This window comes from Denticeps clupeoides, chromosome 1, assembly GCF_900700375.1.
Source record: "Denticeps clupeoides chromosome 1, fDenClu1.1, whole genome shotgun sequence".
NCBI lineage: Eukaryota > Metazoa > Chordata > Actinopteri > Clupeiformes > Denticipitidae > Denticeps > Denticeps clupeoides.
The window spans coordinates 25,408,356-25,435,859 of NC_041707.1; the positions used below are offsets into that span (position 1 = coordinate 25,408,356).

The window sequence follows — 27,504 nt, forward strand, 5'->3', positions numbered from 1 at the left end:
AGGCTCATGCACACAAAATGCATACTGCAGCTTGGTTCTCTTTTTCTTAATTTTGCTGGTGGCCTGAAAATAGCTCAAGGCTCAATGATTCAAAATGCAAATTTAAAACACTGTTTATTATCTGAGTTCTCCCAGTTGTTGATAGACAAAAATTTTGTTTGCCTAATTGGAGAAAATACAAGATAGGTGTCAAACTCTTTTTGAAATGGTGATTTATATTATGCAGCATTTAATTAGAGCTGCATACAAATTTTAATCACCAAAGATCATCTTTTGCATCATGCTTTCTTTAAATATTTATTCCTGGGCTTCTATTGCAATGTCTGGATATAACACAAGCCACCAGTTCATTATTCAGCCTGAAGGAACTGGCCTAATTCCTCCAGAATATTTTCTTATTAAAATGCTTGCTTAGATGTTACTAGTGTCAATATCCAAGTGTGTTAAGAGAAAAATCACATCTGCATATTATTACTATGCACCTCACCATATCTAAATAATAACACCTCAGTACATTTCTTAGTATCCCTGCTCAAGGGCATAGTTCATATCATTGGAAAACCTGCCCTTGCATAATTAATTTGGAGGATTAAGAACACACACACACACACACACACACACACACATAAAAAAAAAAGTCTCCAGTGTGTGAAGGTGATGGAAGGTACGGTGTATCAGGAAGATAAGGTCTTATCCACTAAATCCACAGGAGGTTAAAGGAGAGGAGGAATGGCAGTTGACTGCAATGAAGTCACATACTTAGCCTCTGTAGATCCAGGATTGAAAAAGGAAAGGGAGATTTGGATCACAGCATGATCTTCCTTCCCTACTCATCTATGGTGCTTAGTGGCAAAGTTGTGATCTGAATAAAACCCTCCAAAAGATGCAAAACTGAACAAGGTTGGGGTAGTTATTTTAATCTAGAAAATAGGTTCGGAGTTGGAATGAAAGATCTTCAGACTGAAAAAGACATTTAAATTTGTAATGTAAGGGGATAATCATTCTATGCAATCAGTCATTGTGGGTACAGTGTGATAAGACAGGAGATTTCTTTGATTTAGAGTTGCCAGGAATGTGCAGAGGAAAACATGTCCAGTTTTTGCTGTCTGTGTAATTGATGTGTAGTGCCATAAAAGTGTTCTCTATTCTATATTTTTGTACATGACCTAACAAATTCCCTTGGCTGATACACCTCTCCATACATATAAATATATGCAATTGGTCAGCTTGGTAGCAATGTATTTTCCTAAACACAATTGTTCTCTTTGGATCTAGTTTTAGCAGAAATTCGACAATAAATTGCGAAAACCTTGAATAATGGTTTTAATATCTGGGATTAAGCAACCTGTTGTCTGATGCCACTGGAAATAAAAACAGTGGCCTTGCGGGTAAAGGAAACGGACCCATAATCAGAAGGTTGCCAGTTCGAATCCTCAAACCAAAAAGATGCCACTGAGGTTAGACTGAGCAAGGCACCGTCCCCACACACTGCTCCCCGGGTGCCTGTCATGGCTGCCCACTGCTCACGAAGGCTCATTTTTTTGTTGTGCTCTGTGTGCTGTGGTGCAGTGTTTCACAATGGCAATCACTTCACTTTCACTTATCTTCCAGTCAAGGTGGAAACATCTACACTGTCCTGAGTAAAGGTGGTTCAACATGGAACACACATTTCTACTTACTCTAAAACTGATAAATACAAAACAAACACTTCTCCCTGTCCTCCCAAGTGTACAAACCCATTGTTTGGAATATCAGAAAAAATTATGTGAGCAGCTATTTTGGAAATGGGGATTATTATACAGATTGGGCTATCGTCCCCTTTTTGCAATTGCCAAGGAGATCTTATGTAATCCTGTCAGTTATTTCAAGACACCACCAGCATACAATCTGAGCCTTGTGTCCCCATATCTAAATGCATGATCTGTGCATGTGTGTGCACGTCATGACGAGAGCAGCATCCATTTGTCATTCAGCCTGCCAACTTCTATGATTTAAAGGACAAAATGGCAAGGTTGACAATCATGCCTTCCTCTTCCATCAGATGGAGTTTAAAAAAAAGAGGAGGCAGAAAGGATTAGGTTTCGTGTAAAGCTGTCTTCTATTTCTGTGAGCTATTCAGAGCATTTCCTCAGTAAGGACAACACAGCACCCAGTTCTGAGAAAAGATGAAGGAACAGGTTATTTTAACTCCATTGTCTCCACACTATCAAAACCAATGAAACCTAAAGCAAAGTGTGGCCTCAGAAAAAAAAGGGTCTGAAAAAGGTTCTTGCTTAAAATTAAACGCATTGCTCACCTTTGATGTATATGCACTGGCCCAATTCCCCCTCTTTTCCTCCACATAATCATATTTGTGCCATATGAGCATGGGGGTTGCAGAAGCTCCGTGGAAAGAAGGATGCTTCCTGTCTTTATTGCATTTCAGCTTAGTCTGATCTCAAGCTCACCGCTGTGCATTTTCATATAAGTAATTTGTTTGATGTGTCTCCGGCCGCAGGAACCCTCAGAGGCAGGGGAGGAGTGATGAAAATGCCTATTTTGCCTCATAAACAGGCAGTCACAGTGATGTGGCAGCTGAGGCAGGTTGCTTTAAGTGCAACCCACAGTGGTCTGGAAGCTAATAAATTTTAAAAGGTTATGCTTGATATTCATTGTGCCTATAGAAGGTGCTAATGGATGCTAATGACCTTTTTAAAGCCTGTTTTCCAAAAACCAAAGTGCAATTTTTACACCTTGAGTATGTTTTACCACCAAAGGGACCTTTTTCATTTCACATACTGGTAACAGATTGCCCTTTATTTCCTTCACTTTTTATGGAAGATGACATAAGAAATCAGTGAAATGTATAGTGCTAATTAAAGTCATATCATACATTTCTAGTCCCACTACATGCTGCTGAAATATTCAGAGTTACACAAGCCGTAAGTAAAAGACCCTTAAAACACTTAACGCGCAAAAAGCTTTAAACACACTGCTCAAATCAAATGTGATGCCATTAATGAAGATGTTTTAAGGGTTTTACTGTGTGCGCTCAGAAGTGCTTGTTTACTGACTCCCTTGACACTGCCGCTGCTCCTCAATCTTTCAAATGCACATCTGCTTCATTTCCCTTCCCCAAATCCATTCCTGCCAAAATGGCCGCCCTCAAACAGGTGGCTGTATTAGCGGGTTGGTTTTTATTGGGGGGAGCAGAGAAAAAATGAGATCTTGATGATAGCCCAGACTCTTAATAAGGTGCAAATTTCAGGCCTGTGGCATCCGAGACGCAAATTGCTTTTTGACAGTATATTTAAGATAATCGAGTGTCATTTACTGAAGCCAATTTCATTTGGATTGTGCTATCTCTCTCTCTCTCTCTCTCTCTCTCTCTAACCCTCCCTTTCTCTCTCTCTCACTGTCTGCCCTACCCTGTTTCTCTCCGTAAGGTCAAGGATTTTTTGCTGGAATTAGTCATATATGTAGGTAGTTTCTGCCTAAACCTTTAGCTCTAGACCCCCTGCAACAGTATACTGGATAAGCAGCTATAGAAAATGGATGAAAGTATGGATAATGTTTTGCCCCTCCATGGCCTGCATTATAATTGTTCAGGCTCATGAAAAAGTAAAAGAGGCACTTATGTTTCTTTGAAAAGCCCTCTTTCCTCTCTGGCCACAGATGGGTGCTGAAAGACCACTTGTCACAGAGCTCTGAAAAAAAGTCTTATTATTCAGCCATCACTACAATTAACATCCAGTGGTGTTGCGCATACCATATTGTTCCTATTGGTGGTGAACAATTGGTGTACATGTGTGTGCTTAAGTGTGTGTGTTGTGGTCATCTAACTTTTTTTTTTTTTTTTTTAAATACATGTTTGTGATTGTTTGGGTGCATGTAGCAATTACACTCAGAGCCAGAAATATTGGCACCCCTGTATTTAAGCCAGAAAACACATCACTTTTCCCAGAAAATTGCTGCAATTACAAATGCTTTGGTATGGCCATGTTTATATCTTTTGTTGGCACTGGAAGAACACAAAAAAACACAGAAACAAAAACAAATCTGAGACATACCAAACAAAATGTCAAAATGGCCTTGCACCTTATCAGAATTTGTATTTTAGAAATTTTAGTATTTCAAGCATCTGATGCTCTCGTAATTTTTACAACTCACGTGTAACAGTGCTAGAATTATGGAAATTTTTACTAGCTAAAAATGGATAAATATTTCACTCAATCTTGTTTTTGAGTGCCTATGTATAGCACAATGCACATGGAGAGAAGAAAGGAGAGCAAAGAACTCCCTGAGAACCCAAATTATAGTAAAACATGGACAATCCCAAGGCTACAGGTCCAGCTCCAGAGATGTTCTGGTGCCCACTGTGCACGTTGTAAAGAAGTTTACAGCCAATAGCTCCATATATCTATTCTCCTTGGACGTGGACAAAAGGGAATAATTGATGAAATGTTACAACAAAGAATTGTGCAATTGGTGGATAAACAAACATGATGAACTGCAGGTGCATTGGATAACAGTCTCAGCTCATCACCATCTGAATCTAAAGGGACGCTATAGTACGATATCCAGGAGAACCCCATAGCTGACACAGAAACACCCAAAAAAAGATTTGGAGAGTTCTGAAGTGAACAGCAAGTAGTCCATATCTAAATCTCTTAGAGCAGCCCTGAAAATATATAAAAACACCAAATGTAATTTTTATTAGCTGGCAAAGGAAGAGTGGTCCAAAATTCCAGTAAAATACTTAAAGAAGAAAAAGCAATTTAAACATTTTATTTCTTCCGAAAGATTTACAACTTAGGATGCCAATAATTTGGTTCAGGCCATGTTTGACATTTTCTGTGGAATGCCTCTGCTTTCTTGTTTGCTTCCAGTGCCAGCAAAAGAAATAAACATGATAATACCAAAACATTTGTAATTGCAGCAATTTTCTGGGACAAGGGACATCATATTTTTGGTAATGACAGTATGTTGCAAGATGGAATACACTAAATAAATATTTATATTAAAAAAACATATTTGACATAAAAATGACATATGTAAGATGCATATGTAAATAGGTTTCTATTGAAGTGCTTATCCATGATCACTGTGTTTGTACTCTTGGAATGTTAAATGAGACTCTTGAGAACACACAACACACAGATTGCATGACCACCTTTTCCCTCCCACTCAAATCTCCAGCCCTTGGCTTCTGGGCTGCATAATTGAAATGTGACTGTGGGCACACAGTATGCCACAGAACATGGTGTTTGCCATCAGAATATAACACAGGTAGAAAGAGACCTCACACATGCAAAAATATGAACTCACTTAGGACCACTCACAGTCGCATTGGGAAAATATGTGAAAAAATTTTACAAGTGAAAAGCAAAGCCACTTTATGAAACACTGATGCACATAATCATATCAAATATGTATTTACCTTGACTGTTCAATGACAATATGTGTAAAGAAAAAAAAATCTTCACAGCTCTGTTATCCTATTCTTCTGTCAGCAGCAATGGAATATTGTTTTCCAGACTTCTGATTGTAGATCATTCATTTGTTGGGGGACCCCAACGCCCAGTTCTTGTACAACCCCAAGTCCATTAAAGTTGGGACGTTGGGTAAAACGTAAATAAAAACAGAATACAATGATTTACAAATCTTTCAACCTATATTTGAATACACTTCAAAGACAATATATATAATGTTTAGATATAGAAATTATTGTTTTTTTTCAATTCTTCACTTATTTTGCATGGGACAGGGGCAGCAAAAGATTGGGGAAATTGAGGAATTCCACTGGTGAACAGGTTAATTGGATGCAGGTGTTTGTCATGATTGGGCATCCCAAAAAAGCTCAGCCATTCACAAGCAAGGAGAGAATAGTGTGGGAGAATAGTCCAACAGTTTAAGAACAACGTTTTTTAATGTACAGTCACAAGGATTCAAGGGATTTCATCATCTACTGTCCATAATATAATCAAAATATTCTAAACTCAAATAGCTTTTTGGTATCATGGACATCGTGTCCTCTGGACCAAAGAGGAAAAGGAAAATCCGTATTGTTATCAGCACAAAGTTCAAAAGCCAGCATCAGTGATAGCATGGGTGTGTGTTAGTGCCCATGACTTGGCTAACCTGCACATCTGTGTTAATGCTGAAAGGTACATACATATTTTGGAGCAACATATGCTGCTTTTTTTTTTTTTTTTCAGGGATGTCCCTGCTTATTTCAGCAATGCTAATCCACATTCTGCATGTGCTACAACAGCATGGCTTTGTAGGAAAAGAATGTGGGTACTAGACTCGCTTGCCTGCAGTCCTGATCTCTGTCCCATTGTACAAAATACGACAACAGTGATCCTGGAATGTTTAGCGACTGAAGTTGTACATCAAGAAAGAATGGGGAAGAATTCAGCTTCAACAATTAGTGCCAAATGCTTATTGAGTGTTGTTAAAAGGATAGGTGATTTAACATGCAAATCAATTGCAAACAATTGCAAATCATTGTATTCTGTTTTTAGCTACATTTTACACAATGTCACAACTTCAATGGAATTTGGGTCATAGTAGATCTCTAGATAACATTTATTTTTTTCTTTATCAAATGAAATTAGATTTTTCAATAAATATTCCGATTTTTTGAAAAAACTCAGGGCTCTAGTGTGAGACCAGTTTCATGGGACAAAAAAATCGGGAGGTCACACCAGTAAAACCAGTCAACCTGCGTTAATAAATGAGATGCTGTCGAAAATTTCTGCTGGTTCACCTAAGGAAAAAAGTTAGGTGTATCAGTGCAACCAATACAAAAAGTTTGAGCCCTTGTACTACATATATATATAATTTAGCATCATGGGGAACATCTCAGCAGCAAATATGAGATTTTTGCATTCCTGTCTTTTACCTGTGCTTTAAACCTACTCATCTGGATTTAAATCAGCCGTCATCCCAGCTCCATCTTCTACACTGCAGTTCTTTACACTCCCTTGCTGTGATGTTCTGCAGAGAAGGCCTGACAGAGAGAGATGGGGGTGGGAATCATTCTGAAACCTTCAAATGAGCTCCTTCCTTGTTGATCACAGGTGAATAGGGATCCCTTGTATCTAACTAGGTGAATCTGTCAATCATAGGGTTGCTTCATGCTGGTACAGGGAAGAGGGGCCAACAGTGAGCTAACTTCGAGCTCTGCTCGGGTGCTGGAGAAGGAATTTGCCAGACAGGTGCTAGTGAGGTAAAAGCTTTTTGGAAAGGAGCCTATGTAGATTGTCCTTCCTGTCAGCCACCTTAAACTGCCAGGCATGGAGTCACATGCTGCTTGGCTAATAGGCCGAACCGAGGGGGGTAATGGCTGCATTTGGGGAGGGGGATGTGAGGATAGTCTGGAAACGTGACTCAGCTGCAGATGCTTTTTGCTTTATCCATCAACCCTCCATCAGATTATCCGCTATGCAGCAAGCCGCAAACAGTCATTGACTCAGCAAAGTGAGGCTGTTCATCTCAATCACGACTTGTTTTCAGCAAAGAGAGAACAAAAAGAACAAAGAGTGGAGACCCATTTAAATTTTTTTAAGAGCACCTGTGTCGGTTTGTACAAAATATGTTGGGCCAGTGCTAATATGATGAGGATGTTGGGAGAAGTGGAGCTGCAGAGCATTCAATGTAAAACAACAAACTGCTAAACCCAGTCCCTGCACTTTTTATTGATTAGTTCAAGAAACCTTGCCTTGGCTTCTCCTGCTGTGTTTTCTCTCAGGTTTTCACTTGTTTGGTGCATTCGTTTTCCTCATAAAAGAGAACGTATGGAAAAGAACAAAATTGGGTATTTTTACGTAAGATTACTCAGGAGGTCTTGTGAAGGAAAATTTTAAATGGATGAAACATCCATTGTTTTGGACGTTTTTGCTGGCTGAGTCATTATGAGCTCAATATCCAAAGGTAACACTGCTCCTGCTAACTCAACCAGTTCCTCTCATATTTACATCTCAGACAGGTGACACACAATTTATACCGATTTATATTCGACTTGTCCCCCAATTCTTTTTGTTTGTTTTTTTTCCTTTATTGCGCCTCCACTTGCAGCTCCATTTTCTACCTGAAGAATATTGAAACTGTCCCTGTGTGCCTCTCTGGTTAATTAACATGCAGTGGCTGCTTCATGCTGACAGATGAAACTCTGTCGAGCTTCTCAGGAGCTGGAGATTTATTGCCTGGATTATTGTTGGGATGCTGTGTTGCTTTTGTGATTGTGCATGTGTCCACAGTTATATGTTTGATGCATTTGGGTGTGCATGTTTAAAGGTATTTGCAACAAGTTTACAGATATGATCTTCTGGAGCTGACAGCTGCTTCAGCATCAGCTACAGCAAAGATGGCGTCTCAGTAGTATCTTAACAGTGCTCCCCTGCAGTTAACAGAGTGAGGGGGTTATAAAGTGGTACAGTGGATCACATGCTTTTTCATTAAATAGGAAATAACCTATAGGAGTTTAGCAGTTCTACCACATTTCTATACAAAACGGTCCTCAACTCACAGCAGTGCAGGAGAGGAAAAATGGCTTTCGGTGCACTGAAGGGGAAAATAATGGGGTCAGGGGAGACTCACAGGGCCGTGAAGGCGTTGCAGTGGAAAGTTGGCACGGAGGCCATTGTGTGGCCAAAGCTGAGGTGGGGGGTGTTCAGTTGCATGGGTGTGTGCAGATTGCTACTGTGTCACTCACAGCTTGGTGGAAAATTGTGTTGTGTAGACAGCCATCTTGGGTGAAAGAAAAATATATAAAATTGAACCTTTCCCCTGAAAAAGGAAATCCAAATTGATGTCATACCATCGGTCAAAAAACTCAGAGGGAAACACCAAGCCTCATTTGTCGACACACTTTGAAAAATTCCCCCTGCCACTGAGAATAGTGGCAACACCCTGACCCTCCAGTGATATGGATGAAGGGAGCGGATTCCATTTGTCCTACCCTGCTCTTTTCTCTCTCGCACACACGTGCACACACACACACACACACACTTTTTTTGTTTAGAATTACTGAATGTGGACGAGGACTTTCTTCATGATTAATAATAAGTATTAAGAATTAATCTTATGTTTGTACAGCCTTACAGGCAGGTCTTTAAATATTGCAATAACTTTGAGTTCTCCACATGCACATTTGTGTTTTGCTGGAGGTCATTTTGCAGGGCTCTGGCAGTGCTCCTCCTGTTCTTGCTTGCACAAAGGCAGTCCTGCTGCTGGGTTGTTGCCCTCCTATGGTCTCCTCCACATCTCCTGATGTATTGGCCTGGTCCCTGATAGCGCCTCCATTCTCTGGGCACTACACTGGCAGACACAGCAATCCTTCTTGTCAGAGCTTGCATGTGCCATCCTGGATGAGCTGCACTACCTGAGCTACACTAGAATGAAAGATACACCAATATTCAAAGGTGACCAAAACATCAGCATGTGAAATTGATTGTCAGTCAGAGTTGCTTTCCAATAATAAATAGACAATAAATGGCCTTGTAGTCTGTGATGGTCTTGATCCCCTGCCACATGCGCTGTGTGTCCTTTGACGTGAAGTGGCTGTTGATTTTCTCTGGATAAGCTCGCTTTGCCTGCTTAATAGCCCATGACAGGTTGGCTCTGGCTATAGAATAAGCCTCTTTGTCTTTGGACTTGAATTCATAGTCCCTGATTTTCACCAGGTTGTGCAGCTTTGCAGAGAACCAGGGTTTGTGGTTTCGGGACTCAAACCGGCATCCTTTGTTTCCTGCTAGACCTCCACTGCCCCCTGTTGAGAAGATGAAAATCACTTAATTAGGTTTCACTACTGGGCCACACGACAATTGATACTGTTGCCTCACATCTCCAAGGTTGTGAGTATAAAACTTGGCTTGAAATTTGTGTGTGCAAAGCTTGCATGCTACATAGGCGATTACGGGTTTCCACAGGCATGCACACTAGGTGAATTATACTATTATGTCCGTTGGAGTGAGTGTGTGCTCCCTGTAAATGTTGGAACTGTAAGCAATCTTTCATGCGTTTTGTTATATCGAACTTGTGGGTATGTGCCTTTTGATAGTTCATTATAACCCAGGTGGCTTTGTTCATCTTGCAACCTGCAGTCAAGGGGAAAGAAAATCAGTGTTCTGTGTTTATTGGCTTTGCTTGAGTGCAGATGTAGTAAAACAGTCTCAGATTTGTCAATTTGCCAGTTGATTTTACAGCAATATCACAGGGCTTACACAAGCTTACCCTTATTTCTCTCAAGGAGAGTCAGCCCAGATCAATTCTCACAAAAACAATATGCTCTTTCTGTGAAGTATGTTCTTACAGAACATTTTATTAATGATGCATTGAGCATCAAATTATTTTTGTTGTAAATCACTTGTAAATTGTTGAGTAAAACTGCACTTTTTTCTGTTTCAGAGTCTTGGATGGCAGAAGCATGATCCAATCCAGATGGCACTAAATTGCTGTGGTGGAATGGTGACAGCAATCTGGAGAAAACTTTTCTAATAATCGAAAGTGGACATTTTGGTCACAGCATACGGGAAGTCATGATCAGCTATTGCAGACGTCACAACTACAGATAGCTCACACACGTTCTCAGTCTGTACTCCACTGCAGTGATTTCATCTTCGATAAGGGAAAAATAACATATAACATCCACTTCAGAGGCATTCTTTTCTTGAAAAGCTCTTGGCAGCAGCTGTGGACTTGCAGTCAGGGTTTTAATTCATAATAAAGGCTGCGATTAGACGTCTCCCTGCAATTCTTATTTCTGCCGTTTCATTCCCAGAGGCACCAACCAATGGAGAGACTAAGAAGAGAGTCAGGATAGAGCATAAAAATAGTGCTAGAGAAACTGCTGAACAGGCTGAACAATTTCAGGGTTCAGAATTGAGAGGTTTCCTTTCTGCACAGAGGATTAATCTGCGTGTGAAAATATATCAGTAGGATTGTCTTGCCAGGACAGTAAGGGGGGTTAACACACTCAGACACGAGCATCAGCTTCAGCTGCTCAAGGTGAACACTTGAACACATACAAACATACAGCAAAAACCATCAGGACCCAACTTGAAAGATGACCAGAGAGTGGAGATCGCCAGCATTTTCCATTTGGCCCTTGGCTCTAGCTGGTTTGCTGATGACAGTCAGGGCCCTGGAGTTTGGTGGTGCTCCAGGTCAGTGGGCGCGATATGCCCGCTGGGAAGCTGGCTCTGTGGGTGAGTTGAGTTTCAGCCTGAAGACTAATGTTAGCAAAGCACTGGTGCTCTATCTGGATGATGGTGGCAACTGCGACTTTTTGGAGCTTCTTATCGCTGGTGGACATCTGCAGCTTCGCTTCGCCATTCATTGTGCAGAGCCAGCCACACTGCACATGGAGACACGTGTCAATGATGACCGCTGGCACATGGTGCTTCTGACACGCAACTATCGTGAAACTATGTTGATGGTGGATGCTGAAACCAAAGTGGCTGAGGTGCGTTCCAAACGCAAGGAGATGGCAGTTGTTAGTGACCTGTTTGTGGGAGGCATCCCTCCTGATGTCCGCCTCTCAGCACTAACATCCAGCACCGTGAAGTATGAGCCACCTTTCATGGGCCTCATCTCCAACCTGAAAGTTGGTGAAATGCCCCCAACTTTGCTCAACAGCCAGGGCATTCAGAGTGATCTGGAGTACCTCTGCACCAAGCAGAACCCTTGCCTCAATGGTGGCTTCTGTTCCATCCAGTATGGAGAGGTGCACTGCGACTGCTCTCAAACCCGTTTCAGGGGGAAATACTGCAAAGAAGGTAAGAAGCTACTGTCTTATATTTTTGAAAAACTTTAGTTCAAGGATAATGTGAAATGTGAACAAAACATAGCCATCTTTCTTTGTCATTGTGCCTATTCTTTTCATTTTAAATGACGTAATGACAATTTTAACATCTGCATTACATCAACTTTGTCTTTTCCCATGATATTTGTCTAGTTATTTGTGATGAAGTAGAGAAGGTACAACAGATGGTGGGTAGCATAATGGAGCTCTTCACCCTCCAAAAGGGAATTGAATTCTTTTCTTAAATGTTTAGGTTCAAATGAGGTATTTGTAGAGAACATTAATATTGTGGGTACAGTTCAAACTATACAGTTTTTTATTTGTTTTGGACAGCTCAGACTCATATCTAATATTCAGGTCACATCTAATATTTTAGCATTGACCTAATGTAAATAAACAGGTTACAGCAGTTTTGATTGGTTTATTTACATGACATCATTACATCAATGCTAAAATAATTTTAAATCTGTGTTCACTTTTTACAGTGTAGGAATGGTTGGAGGCATGTGATATGCACTAAAGTTTTGGTTCAATGAAAGGTGTAGTAGCATTTTGTTGTTAGCTGACTGAAGCATTTTTTCTGTAATAGCTTCCAAATAATACTAATAATAATGGTAATACCAAATAATAATAATGGTAAGGTGGTAGTAGCCTAGTGGGTAAGACACTCGCCTGTGAACCAGAAGACCCGGGTTCAAATCCCACTTACTACCATTGTGTCCCTGAGCAAGACACTTAACCTTAAGTTGCTCCAGGGAGACTGTCCCTGTAATACTGATTGTAAGTCGCTCTGGATAAGGGCGTCTGATAAATACTGTAAATGTAAATGTAAATGTAAATGTAATACAGCATCCGTTGGTGCTCTGACACCAGCATCTTAAATATTTCTTCTAATTTACAAATTAAAGTGACTAGCTAAATCTTTTTTCCTCCATGTACCACCCCTTTTCAATAGATGCAAATTATGATTAGATTGCATTATAGGCAGGTTTTTAACATTTTTTAGTTTATGTGAATATTGTTTTTATTGGTGTAAAAACATAAAAAGGCATTATGAATGCCCTGATTTATGAAGTCAGCACACTTCTCCCTCATTTGTTTTTTGGGTGTGGAAAAATGGTTGAGTTATATTCCAGGTGTTCCAATAATACACATATATATATATTTCTTAAAAATAACTATTCCTTAATGAGGGCTTTGATTTTAACGTGGTATCCTTCAAATGTAAACCATTTCAAAGAGTTTTAATGTTGTGGCTGAATGTCCTCTTCATCCTTTCCCATTCCTTTGTTAATCTTTTCAGCTCTCATTTTTGTCTACCCATTCTAATTTTCATTTATTGCCATTTCTTCCTAATTGCCCACTTTTTCAATCTCATTGGCTCCCATATTTCCCAGTTCCATCATTTCTGACTATTCATCCCTCCCACTTGCATTAATTATCTTCTCCTCACCTTCAACTCATATCACTAGCTATTTCATTTATCTCTCAATCTCATGGTCATTCGATTAATTTTTCTGAACATTTTGTCTTTTCTTGATGATACTTTTCGCTCTTGTTTTCCCCGTTTTCTTTTCATCCTTTTAAATCCCAGTGAATAGTGTCATTTCCATTTCTTCTGAGTCAGGCCTGCATATTCAGCTTTAAAGGTCAATAGCTTTTTCTTCATTGTGTTGGCATGCTGCTACAATGCTCTGTGTGAGCTGTCTGTATTTTGCAAAGTCTTAAGGAGTTCGAGACAGACCACACTCTGAATGATGTGTCCATGTAGATATAGAAGTTATTCCCATGAGGTAGATTTAAACAAGCACAGCAGTGCTCCCTTTAGCCTTGACTGTCTTCTCTCTCATTGCTGCCAGCCAAGGCTTCAGTCTCCTGCCTTTCTGCCAAGGCCTGTGGAATTACTAATGTGATCACTTCTGGCCTTTCTAAGTCAGGCTAAACAGTACCATTCCTTGGCTCCTTCTCACCTCTATGCGTTTTTCCATTTCTCTTTTATTCAATCTCTCTCTCCTTCTATCCACCTTTCCTTCATTCCCTCCCTCTCTCTCCCTACCTCCATCTGTTCTGTCAGATTGTGTGGCTGCTGTGTGTGGTTGCCGAGAGTAGATACAACCTGGCTCACGGCTAAATTGAGAGTGGAATACCAATGTGCTTCCACTATGACTGCGGGAAACATTTGTCCTTTTGAAATAGAGAGAGGGAGAGAGAGAGAAAGGGAGTGCATGGAGATATTCATTTGGTCCATTAATTTATTTCTGAGATGTTCTTCGGTCTGAAGACTATAAATTGGGTCATTATTTCCTTCGACTAGTGGATAAGCTGTTCTTTTTTCACTCAGTCTAACATGCTGTTAAAGTCTGTGTCATTCTTATCGGCTTTTTAGTCTTGCAGTGAAAACAAAGCACATGCTTTGCGGAAGCAGTCCGCTTAAAGCACATGCGAGCCACAAAGGTTACGGAGCTTTGCTATTCTGAAGATGAGGTTCCTAACTGTTCAAATGAAGCATTAGAGAAAATCTTTAAATTAAAGAGTACATTGATAAAGCACAGCATGTCAAACATAATGTTTCATCTTCAGAAATGTAAAGGGTGCAGGAGGAATAGGGCCTAGACTGTTGCTTTTGTATTGTTATATTACGTGTTTACAGTGTTTCCAAATGGGTGTGTGAATAGAAGATTTGCCAGCTTTTGTTGTTGTCTTTAACAAATGCTATAACTGCTCTGGTTTGAAGGAAAAAGTTCCCATTGTTTTAACAGAGCGAGAGTATGAAGCAGAGAAATAGGGGATTGTAACATCCTTCACTCTAGAACCAGTCATACTTTTCTCATTGCTGTAATTATACTTCTTTCTTCATTACCCTGCTTGTGAACCAGTCATTTTGGGAGTTGAAGACAAAATAATTATAATAGATGTCATATCACCTGTTAACCATCACCATTTTTTTTAGATCTGATAATTTTCTTGGTGCCTTCGGGAGAACCCCTGTTGCAAATCACATCACTGATCACAGTCACTAGTTTCAACACAATAATTTATATTTTAAGTCATTTTACAGCTATTTTATGTCAAAGTCGTTTTGAGAAAAACACATATGTAAAATTCTGGGAAAGAAAATAATTTAGAAAATTAAATAACATATTTGAAATATGTTTGTGAAAGCTTTTTTTTGTGCATTTATGACTAGTGAGGATGTAGAGTCAATTTAAAATGCAGGATCTGTACAGACTGTTGTGATTTTTTGTATATATTTTTTATATTTTGTATTTGTCACAGACCTGGGCTTTGTAAGCAGTGGTTGTAAAAATATCAAAACCCATTTGTTTCTTCAGCAAAATGAGATTATAGATTGGTAGAAAGCAGCAGTCTCCAATTAAATAGACCATAGCCAACAGACAGATATAAATCTCTGCAAATGCTATAGAATTTCTTTATATAAATGTTCATTACATTACAAATGGCTCATAAGAATGCAGACAAGACTAGATTAGGCATAGTGTGAGGACAGAATTAAATTTATTTTAAGATCACACTGTAACATGGAATCCTTATCAATAATGCACGCTGGCATCTCCTCTTTCAGTACCTTGGAAAAAAATTTAAGCAAGCAGCTTGCTAGCACTTGGCAGGCTTTTAAAAGTGTGTGTGCAAAAACAGCTGCCTCACTCATTACCCCTGACTTTTCTCCTATGCAGACTCATCATCACTTTTATCATATAGCTCAATTGGAGGTCCCAGAGGAGCCTGCAGTTAGCAGCTAGCAGACATGGCCTCTGCTCTACAGAGCAGAAAAAGCACAGGTAGCACTTCAGCACCTCTTAACCTGAGTCCTTAGCTGTATGCGTGATCAGACCAACCAAACAAGCCAATGAAACTGAACCCATTACCCAAGTGCCCATAATACAATAAATCTTACCAAATGTAAATGTAAGAAATTGTTAACATTAAAACATTAAAAAACATGGATATTTTGACCACTGGCTCTGAATGGGCATTGCATTTATTTTAACCTAGATCAAGAGTGTAACCATACTCACTCAATGGCTCACTCACTCTCCAACACCATTTAGTCCTACTCAGGGTTGTGGCTGCTGCTGCCCATCCTGGGACACCTATGGCAGGGTACCAACCCAGGTTGGTAGGGCATTACGTGCACACACACGCACAAACATTCACTCAAACACTCAGAGTTGGTAATTCACCTTGCTTGCATGGCTTTGGATGGTGAGAGCAAACCGGAGAACCCATAGGATATCCACGCAGACATAAGGAGAGCATGCAAAGTCTGAGCTGTGATTGATGTCTCTACATGTTGAATTTGCCTATAGCATTACTTGGGAGTCCTTCACAACTGACTAATTTGCATCAGAGGACTACTGAATTTCAACATGCAAAAGCAAGCCAATGCAAAAGAAGCCACTGGTGTCATTCTGCGGTTTTATAACCGCATTCATCACGAGTGACAGGCTGTAATTTTCAGCTTTTGTTCCAAATTTTGCCCCTCATTCCAAAAATGTTACCCTGGTGGCCATAACAGGTTGAAACTCTATGGAAACAGAACATGGAGGACGCTGAGGAGAGTCATACATCACAGTGATAATTTCTCTTTCCCCCCACTGGCAAAAGACAGGATGCCTTCTGCCAGTGATTGATGAACTTGCAATTAACTTGCCCTGTATACCTCTCATTACCTCCCAGCTTATTTATGTATTGTTTCTTGTGTCCATCGGGTGTTGGGATGATAGGTATTTTTTTCTGAGAACCCTATCATTTCTGCATGTAGAAGTATCTAATCAAATTTCCCCTACAGTTCAAGCGAATGAATGGATAAATGAAAAAAAAAATTAGATTGACTAATTATATATTGTTCTGGATGCAGGACATTTTATTATTTATGTTGATAGTTAAAGTATGTGATATGGTTGTGGTCAGCATTAGACAATATCAGATAAAAAAATCTATACAAATGCAGTAAAACAAAATTTGTCACAGGTGTTTAGTGCAGGTGTGGGTAACATCTGGCCTCTTGTCTGCAGGAGGTTTTGTAGGATCCACTCAAGCGCCCATTTACACAATCCTCATGTCTCTGCTCTGTTCTGCAAGGCTCACATGGGGTTGCTGAAATAACAAACCAAGCAATTCCGAGGGGTGAGAGTCCTGTGAAGGCCTGCTGTTTAATTAAACAGCTGAACACTGGTCCCTGGTACCCATTTCCTGGCCCACAGGGACACAAGCGCACCGGCTTTGACTGGCACAGTGGCACGGCTGGAAAAGTAAAGAGTGCAGGGGAATCTAAGCAGACTAGAGGGACAATCAATTGAAGTGTTTTGGATGGATGTGGCACATATCTTCCCTGGTGGTGCATAGCTCAAAAGCCCCATGGTGCTGGTGCTCACTTCTGTTCTTATTTTCAGTTCTTTCTCCTTGTCATTCTCCCTCTCTTTCACCCCTCGGTGTCTCCATCTGTTTATCCATGAGACAGTAGTGCTCTAATCTCAAAGTTGTTTGGTACCCATCTGATGGGTTTCCAGATCAGTCACAGGGATGTGAAAATCTGAAAAGTCAGATCTGGCTTGGGTTACTGTCTCTTTCACATACACGCACACAATCAAAGGACAGGGGGTATGTTTATGAAGAGTGTAAAGCTAAATTGTGCATAACACAGTGTGGAGCTGCTGTTTCTGACTCACTACCTTCTTTCCCAGGTGAGTCTTTTGTGACGTTTAGCTTCAAAGCCAGGATGCCAGTCACATACAATTAAAGCCTTTTTTGCTCAGTCACACAGGGCTACCACAATAAGTCACACGTCCTGTTTGACACCTGTCACCAACCATTTGCCATCTGAAGATCACTCTGTGATACCGGAGATAATTTATAAATGACATTATTTGCTTTAAAAAGATATGTTGAGATGTAAAAGACATGTACAGGATTTACAGAAGCGAATTACTGCATCTTTTTACAGAATATTTCAGGTCATAGAAACACTTACAGTATATATAATTCTCATTACATCCTGCACCACAGTGACCAAGCTGTGCCAGAAAGAAATGCTGACAGATCTGGGTGCTTTGTTTAATTTGGCAAAGGGGATGTTCCTTCCTTTGTAACTTTTTTCAAATTACAGTATGTCCCCATGCCCTCTGTTTCCACTTGAAGTCTGAGTGGCAATGTCAGGATTGCCTGCAGCTGGGCTCCACACCTGACTTTAATCCTGACGCCCCATAAATGCCGGAAGTTTCCGCCCGTTCGGGGTCGCTGGCATTTTCGTGGACTCTGCACGAACTTGACCTGGTTTTGTTTTGAGTGTTTTGAGTTCTGGCAATCGCCACACGCCTACGGGTTAGTTTCAGTTCGTTATTTAAGTTAAATCGTTTTCGGCCACCGCGCCATTGTTTATTTGTATTTCGTTATTGTTTGTATTAATGTCAGACCTCTGCGCTTCCTTCCCCCGTAAGTCCGTAGTCGTGACAGAATGCCAGCGACCCACCCAAAAGCGCAGAGGTGGAAAGCAGAGGAGAAGAAACGCCGCGAAGGACGCAGCCCGGCGCGGCGAACCCGGACGCCAGGGGAGAGACGCGCCGCCCGTTCTGGTGGAGCGTTTTCTCCCCGAGAAGCCGTGGTACGCGGCGCCACGTGATGACGTCACCCCCGGGAAACTCCGCGAAACCCGGAAGCGACAACGTCGGCGGGTGAGGGGGCGGAGCGAGGACGTTGGCGTCGGCAGCAGCGAGGAAGTGACGTGGGCAGCGAGCGCAGAAGATGCGACCCCCACGATCTTCGCCATGTCGAGCCAAGAACTCTGCGCTCTGCTGGCAAGGCTCCCCGTGGACTGGGACGACACGGACGACGACGAGAGCACGGGAGACGAGAGTTGGGCTCCGCCCATCGCACCAGTCTGCGATCGTCGCAAGGTCCGTGGGGACCCACGTCACTTCCAGGGGGGTGAGAAGCGGCAACAACAACGGCGGCGTTCCTCCAGCGAATGGCCAGAGTACTGCCCATGGGAGCTTATCGCGCCATGGGTCCAGGATGTCCGCAGGGTGGACGACCCTTGGAGTCACCGGTGGGAGGACACGGATGACGAAAGCGATGATGACGTGGATTTTCGGTGGGCGGTCGGTGCCGGGATGGCTCCGCCCAGCGTGCGCGTCCGAGATCATCGCGGCGTCCGTGATGACCCATGTGACTTCCGGGGGTACGAGGTTGATACGGACGACGACCAGGATGACGCCGTTTGGGCAGGCGGTGCCGGGATGGCTCCGCCCATCGCGCCCATCCAGGAGCGTCACGAGGTCCGTGGAGACCCACGTCCCTCCCAGCAGTGTGAGGAAAGCTGGTGGAAGAGGGCGACGGGAGGTCGCCAGCCAGCAACTGCGCTGCCGGGACTGCCTCGCAGGGAATCCTCCATTCCTGCTCCAGTCGCCGACCCGCCTTCCCTCTGCCCGGACGTTCCCCAGCAAAATGGCAGCGCAGCACCAGCGTCCACACCTGCTGGAGAAGACGTCCACCCCCCTCCACACCACACACCTACCACCATCTCCAGCGACGTGCCCAGCCCCGTGTGGGACCGCCCAATTGTCCCGGGACCCTTCAGTGGGGCAGCATACACAGACGAGATCACTACCATCCTCACGTGTCTGACTGGATCAGCATGGGGCTGGAGCACAACCCTCTGGCAGCAGGGAGAGACAGACAGGAGTTTTCGGGACTTCCAACAGAGACTGAGGGCGGAGTTTGATCGGCCTGAGCCAGGGATCGAACTCTGCCCCTCCACCACATCCAGTGCCAGTCAGGATCCGGGGCAAGAAGACCCAGCACTGGTGGGCGACGAGAAGGTCGCTCCTCCCGAGATCCTGGCTGTGCCCCCTGAGGAGATCCCGGAGAGCCCAGAGAGGGAGCCAGACGACCCTCTCTTCTGTCTGTCTCTGTCTGTGTGTGTCTGTGTGACATATGTGTCCGTATGTCGCCCCCACTTCCCCTCTTTGTGTCCACCAGATGGCGACCCAGCCGCGGAGCCGAACCCCAGGGAGGAGGTTCCTGACCCGAATGTGCTGGTCCAAGGCGAGGTGGACAAGCCCCAAGGTACCCCTAAGTCCAGCCGGGGGGGGTGCTCCCCCAAAGAATTTTTTGGGGGGGTGCAGTTCGGGTTGGGGACTCCTCCTGAGGGGAGGGGAGGTGGGGAAGCGATGGAGCTGGGTCCTCCGGTAGCCAGTGAGGAGGGCGGGGCAGGCATGGGCCTGCGTCTGCCTCCAGAGGGGTGGAGCGCCATAGAGCCCCCGGGTAGGCATGAGGACCCAGCTGGGACAGGCACGAAGAGGGCCTGCTTGTCCCAACGGACGCAGAAGGGGCTAGCCGGATGGTCTGGCAATGCCCCCCCCTTGGCACCAGGGCCGGGCAGCGAGAGGGGCTGCATAGTCCCAGAAGGCACCAGCCTGGGGTGCCTGGAACAGTCGCCGGAGGCTTTGGGACAATCTCCCTGCGCGGTGCAGGGGGTGACACAAGATGTGTCAGAGGGGACATGTGGAGACAGGGCCCACACGTACCCAGATGGATCGGCCCTGATTATTGTGTGCAGGTACGGGAGTCCGGGGCCGCCAAGCGGGACCACGCCGGGGAGCCAGGCCGAGGGTCCGGGGCCGCCAAGCGGGACCACGCCGGGGAGCCAGGCCGAGGGTCCGGGGCCGCCAAGCGGGACCACGCCGGGGAGCCAGGCCGAGGGTCCGGGGCCGCCAAGCGGGACCACGCCGGAGAGCCAGGCCGAGGGTCCGGGGCCGCCAAGCGGGACCACGCCGGGGGAGCCAGGCCGAGGGTCCGGGGCCGCCAAGCGGGACCACGCCGGGGAGCCAGGCCGAGGGTCCGGGGCCGCCAAGCGGGACCACGCCGGGGAGCCAGGCCGAGGGTCCGGGGGCCGCCACGCCTGACCACGCCGGGGAGCCAGGCCGAGGGTCCGGGGCCGCCAAGCGGGACCACGCCGGGGAGCCAGGCCGAGGGTCCGGGGCCGCCAAGCGGGACCACGCCGGGGAGCCAGGCCGAGGGTCCGGGGCCGCCAAGCGGGACCACGCCGGGGAGCCAGCCCGAGGGACCGGGGCCGCCACGCCTGACCACGCCGGGGAGCCAGGCCCGAGGGACCGGGGCCGCCACGCCTGACCACGCCGGGGAGCCAGCCCGAGGGACCGGGGCCGCCACGCCTGACCACGCCGGGGAGCCAGCCCGAGGGACCGGGGCCCGCCACGCCTGACCACGCCGGGGAGCCAGCCCGAGGGACCGGGGCCGCCACGCCTGACCACGCCGGGGAGCCAGCCCGAGGGACCGGGTCCTCCAAGGGGAGGATACAGCAGGGCAGGAGCCCTGTGGTTGCCGCCGTCCACCCCGCCGCCTCCACTGATGGTACTGTTGGGGCTCCGAGGACGTAGCCCTTGGAGGGGGGGCTCTGTCAGGATTGCCTGCAGCTGGGCTCCACACCTGACTTTAATCCTGACGCCCCATAAATGCCGGAAGTTTCCGCCCGTTCGGGGTCGCTGGCATTTTCGTGGACTCTGCACGAACTTGACCTGGTTTTGTTTTGAGTGTTTTGAGTTCTGGCAATCGCCACACGCCTACGGGTTAGTTTCAGTTCGTTATTTAAGTTAAATCGTTTTCGGCCACCGCGCCATTGTTTATTTGTATTTCGTTATTGTTTGTATTAATAAAACCCCCTTCCCAGCATGTCAGACCTCTGCGCTTCCTTCCCCCGTAAGTCCGTAGTCGTGACAGGCAACCTTTTGTGTTTTGAAGCTTCTTCTGAGCAGGTCCTTGTGTTTGAAGGAACTTAAAGCTGAATTAAAACAACAACTTGGAAATCAAAGGTAGGTGCACACACGTTTGAGCCTGGTTGGTCTTCTTTAAGGCAAACTGTAGTATGTGCACAAAAAAAGGAGGTTCTACAAAAACAAAGGAAAAAAGATCACTTAAAATTTCAAAGGAAATGTCAGCAGGCTCTTGTGTCTTTGTCTCTCATCACTTTGCAAGGGATTTTATCTTTTTTTGTCTGTCAGCACCATCCCTGCACTGCACCACTGTATTGACCTTTAGGGGGTTTCCTTGCTTTGACTGATAACACGTTGGTTCCTAATGTGTCAGCTGACCCCTAAGGCTGCAATAAGACAACGTGTTTGTTGTGTCAGAGAAACAAGATGAATTATAGCAGGGAGAATGAAGCATCCATTCCTTCTTTTTCTACAACTTTTAGAGGAAAAAATAAACATTTTCTAGAAGGGGCTCAATTCAGATAAAAGGCTTTAACATCAATGGTTTTAACATACTGGACTTTGTCCAGTAATTTTGTACAAACTTTATAGCTAATGGCTAGATAGTGTAAGGTTAGAAACTGTCTCTGATTCTGCTTGTGTGGGTATGGATGCTCATTTACCGGCTCCCCGATGGCCAGAGCATGAAGAATATGATTATTTACTGTATCTTTGTCCTACTGCTCTGTCTCAAGAGGTCCTGTATGGCTGGCAGTTTTGTTTTGCCACCCTCTGCGTTATGCCACCCTCTGCTGAATTTCACTACTGCTACTACTACTGTTACTACTCCTACTACCAACATAAGTCATGAGCATGAACACAACTGTTTAATAAATTAGATTAGCAATGTAAATAAACAATGGTAATATTTGTCCCTGAATATGACTTTTAGGGACTCAGGTAAGGTGAATTAAAAGTGGAGGATTCATAGAAAGTATACAAATACCCCAAATGTTTCACACACAATTTTTATTCCACACTACCTGGAAACTTTACCTATAGAGTCCATCACTGCTACTAAACTAAAAGCTGGTACACACTTTTCACAGGTAATTAAAATAAAAAAGTGGCTATACCATGTGTTTTACTGTGTGGCATTTCAATACTAATGCAAACATGACATTTAGGATTCTGTTAAAGGTGAATGTTGTTTTTAATCAACATTTTTAAGCAGCATAAAGCTCGTGCCGGGCTTTGTAAACACAGGCTTGTCACTTTCCTTCTTTCATGGTTGTATTGAACGGACTGTGATCTTTCAAGAGGCAGCAAAGAAACCAGAAACCTGATCCAGCCTCGAACTCCTCACCCTTTGTGCTGCTGTTGCGAGAATTGATTGACATCGCTCCCACAGACTAACCGACACACAAACACACACACAAACAGGAAAGCCTTTCCTTAGTTGTCTGCTGTGCTCTGATAGGCCATGGAAAATGGAGCCCAGTAGATATAAATGATAAGTGAGTTGCTCCTGACAAATGAACATGGGTGACATTTGAGAAATGAAAGCAGAAGGAAGATGACTGCTCTGAGATTATTTGTTGGTTGGCTAGATTTTTCCCTTTTTTTATCAGCTCCTGCAATAATTCCCCTTTTTCTCAATTGTGAGTGCGTCAGAATGTCATGACTATCATCTCAGGATTCTGATTAATCACCCCTGGAGGATTCTGTCAGATGGGGAGAACTGATATCTTGGTGGAGTAAATCCAAAAGAATCCAAAGATGTGGTGGATTGTAGTGCTGTTGCAGACTGAAGGGTGAATTGAAAACCATCTTCAGACTTTCAAATTGTTCAGTCAGAAACTGAATGTATAGCTTTTATTGCTGTATTTACCATTAACATAACTATTACGATTATTGAAAACTAATAACCAAATATCAATAATGTATTTGGTTATACACAAAATATGTATTTTTTTGTGTGTGTGCAAGGATATGCACCTGACAGCCAGTGAAAATTGATTCTGGCTGCCGTCAGAATTGTACGTGCATTGTAGAAATGGTTTAAACACAAGGTAGGTAAACTGGCTCTTCTCACCTCAGTGTTTTTTATACAGTGTACACAGTAATAAGCTAAACATTTTCAGTATTCAATTTTCTTCTGATTAAGACAATCAACAATGACATTTGTTAGCTCTTATTGTGAATTTGGGTTACACTGAATTTGTGAGTAATCCAGTGTAATCCAGACTAGCCTTCCTTTGGTATGTTTCTCAGATGCAGTACATAGTGCGTACAATTTGCGAATATGGAATTCCCCACAGTTCTGCGAGATACGTGGGCTTCAAGAACATACAGAGCAGCAACAGCAATTAGCCATTACATATGGATCACATCATAATCTTCTTATTTGATCAATACCTACAATTGGTTAATCTTGCAGTTGATTTTGTGCACAAATCTCATTCCATATGTGATAGCAAATGGTTGTTGCTACTATGGCTTGACTGTTTTCAGGATGCCTCATATTTTAGCCTTACTTGGCAAATATGATTTATCAACACACAAAGCATTTATATTTGCCAAGTAAGGCTAAAATATGAGGCTACAGATGAAAAATTAAGAACCATGCCACAAGAGACGGCTCTCTGAAAAGAGCCAAACTCCCCATCATCATTTCAGTGGAACGGAGCTGTCACTCAAATACCTGCTGGCCAATGAAGCAAAGCCCGCCCACACGAGAAAACTCTACCAAATTGTCAGGCAGTGTAAAAGTAAAAGGATGTGGAGTGACTAAAAAGCAAGAAGTTAAAAAAACACGAGCAGCACAATTTCAACCTCTTATTCTACATTTCAATGTCTTATTTTTTGTTTGATATTATTATTTTTTTTAGTGAAGTGATTGTCACATGTGATACACAGCAGCACAGCACACGGTGCACACAGTGAAATTTGTCCTCTGCATTTAACCCATCACCCTGAGTGAGCAGTGGGCAGCCATGACTGGCGCCCGGGGAGCAGTGTGTGGGGACGGTGCTTTGCTCAGTGGCACCTCAGTGGTACCTTGGCGGATCGGGATTCGAACCGGCAACCTTCTGATTACAGGGCCGCTTCCTTAACCGCTAGGCCACCACTGCCCCTATTACGGAGGTTTGTTTTTTTGGCACAAATCTGATTCCATATGGATGGCCTAAAAGGTAAGGAAACTGACCTGTAATTGGATGTCTTGCTGGATTGAAACTCAATTCGCCAAGGTGCCACTGAGGTTCCACTGAGCAAAGCACCGTCCCCACACAATGCTTCACGGGGGCCTGTCATGGCTGCCTCCTGCTCACTAAGGGTAATGGTTAAAAGCAGAGGACACATTTCGTTGTGTGCACCATGTGCTGTACTGTGTTTCACAATGACAATCACTTCACTTTTACTTTTCAGTTTCACTGTAATGCAGTGGATTCATGTAAGTCATCCAGTGCATGACAGTAAAGCAAACATAATATTTATATGGAATTGCAAATTAGATTTCTTCAAGGGCAAATAAAAAAGAGGAAAGGCAAACATCGTTAGTGGAGAGGATTTTCCCAAACACTGTATTTATCTTCTAAAAGGTATTTCATGTTGTCACCAGAGGACTTTGTTTCAGTTAAGCGCATGAAAATAAATTGAGTTTGAATTCAGAAAGAACCCTAGGTTAGACAGTTATGGCATCTTTTTTCTTGTTTTTTATTTTGTTAGTGTTTTTTAAAGAAAGACTTATCTACCTTTCTGAGGAATGTCATCGCTTCTATAAATGATTGATTAGTGTATCTCTTGCGCTCTTTAGTTACCTTGTACAGCAGCTAAAGGAAGAGCCAGAGAATTGGCTGAGCGTATCAATCTTCTTCAACAAAGTGACAGTCTGGCAGCCATCGTCCAGGAACTGCTGGAGCTGTCACAAAATATGAGATCTGCTAAATAAAAGAGAGGTCTTGGGTGACTGGAATTCAGCCTGTGTGTTGTGTGATGTAGGCAAGATTCTCTCTAAGCTACTCTTTTCTGTCCTGCATTTTGCCCCTTCTGGCCTTTAGATAAATGTAAAGAAAATAGCAACACCAGCCAGACAAAAAAGATATGTCATTTTTTTCCAGGTTTATCCCAGCCTGATGAATATGATAGGTTTAGTTTGAGAATGTATTCATTAGCTATTGACAATTACATTGGTCAATCATATCAACATAAAATTTTGTGCTTAATTTTGCTTCCAATATGCTTCCCTTTATGCTGCTAATGACCTGCTGCATTCTGTGTTTAAATACTTTTACATAGAGCCAGCATAAGGGGCGTCTTGGGTGGCACAGGCAGGCGCTGCTGCTTGGCTATGGGTGGCAGGAAGGTGGGGTAGCATACTGTATACATACTGTATAGGGACAGTGGTGGCCTAGCGGTTAAGGAAGCGGCCCCGTAAATCAGAAGGTTGCCAGTTTTAATCCCGATCCACCAAGGTGCCACTGAGATGTCACTGAGCAAAGCACCGTCCCAACACACTGCTCCGCGAGCGCCTGTCATGGCTGCCCGCTGCTCACTAAGGGTGATGGGTTAAATGCTGTGTATCACAATGACATTCATTCACTTTTTAATTTTTTTTATACGTATTGTAATTTCAAAGGGGGCAGGCAAAGGTTGTTGTCAAAAAGGCTGAATCAATAGGCTGAATTAAATTACAAGGATGGCTAGTTTTCTGAGAACATAATTCACCAAAGAATTCACCATAATTCACTTTTATACTGAATGCTGACACCCTTCACTTGCTCCCTCTGGTGGGCTGGAGGTGGTATGTTGGCTGTGACACTCCCCCTTGTCTGGGATATATGAAAAAAATTTTGAAATAAAAATTTAGTACAAATGTACTGTAAAAATCAATATGACTGTAGTATAAGTTTAAATCAAGTTCAGGTCTGATCAATGAACATCCAAATATTGACAGCCGCTATTGATGAAAACAATGTCAATCCCTTACATAGAAGATATGAGCTGGTAGATGCAATTTTGTGTTTGGTCAAGACCTTTTAATGTTTCATGGTACTCATTATTGTCAGTAACAGGCTCAGTATAAAAGACAGTTTCCATGGCTGCAATTTACAAGACAGATAAATCACCCACTATTCACCCAAATATTAAGAACAAAATCTAAGATACATTTTTCCACCTCGTTTTGCACTATCCACTAGCGATTTTTCGTAATTTTTTTAAGCACCATACACATGTGTCTTCAAAATTATATTTTGGCTTGGGAAGGGAAAAAAATAGTATATTTGTTATGATTAGTAATACTCATAAAGTATAAGTGGATTTTCACTTCAAACACAAGCAGGTCTGATCTGGTCTATCATGTAAATATGCCATTATAATAGAACGCTGCCATAGATATTTTAAAAGCTGAAGAGGTAAGACATTCTAATTGGATTATTGCTTTCATGCTTGAGGAAGGTGGAGTCAGGCATTGGTGGGGATTGGGGCGTTGCTGGAGCTGAACTTGGAAACCCTGTAGAAGCTAGAAGCTCAGACAAAGGCGTGGCCTGGAGGTGAGGAAAGGAATCTGGCAGTGAACATATATGAATAATTAATAGAGTTCAGACAACCTTTCCTTGCTTTGCACTGGTAAGATTTTTTTTCCACCAACAAATAGAACATTTCCTTGGACACATCCATGCATATTTTTATTAGATCAACAAAATATGGCCTTTAGACAGGCCACTAACAGGCTGCACATCCATAATACAAACCTCCTGTTTCACCACATCCCAAAGGAGATCTGGTTATTGTGGAGGACACTGGAGTACAGTGAATTGCTTGAATGCATTTCTGCAATGTAATTAGCTGATTAGCTATTTGTGTTAACAAACAATTGAGCAGGTGTACCTAGTAAAGTGACCAGTGACTGTATAAAGCAAGTGGTACATTTTTCCATATAAAGATAAATGGTAGATTGTGAAGCCCTCATTACATTGCAATGGG

The 27,504-nt window shown here is 43.3% G+C and overlaps 1 protein-coding gene across 1 annotated transcript in view; it reads left to right on the forward strand.

Moving 5' to 3' along the window:
- The window catches only part of LOC114786953 (neurexin-2-like), a 384,882-nt gene that overhangs the window by 46,085 nt on the left and 311,293 nt on the right, over window positions 1-27,504 (forward strand). The window contains exon 2 of the mRNA XM_028974592.1: window positions 10,393-11,762. Coding sequence (XP_028830425.1) covers window positions 11,051-11,762 — 712 coding nt within the window. The 5' untranslated portion in view covers window positions 10,393-11,050. The remainder of the gene's footprint in view (window positions 1-10,392; window positions 11,763-27,504) is intronic.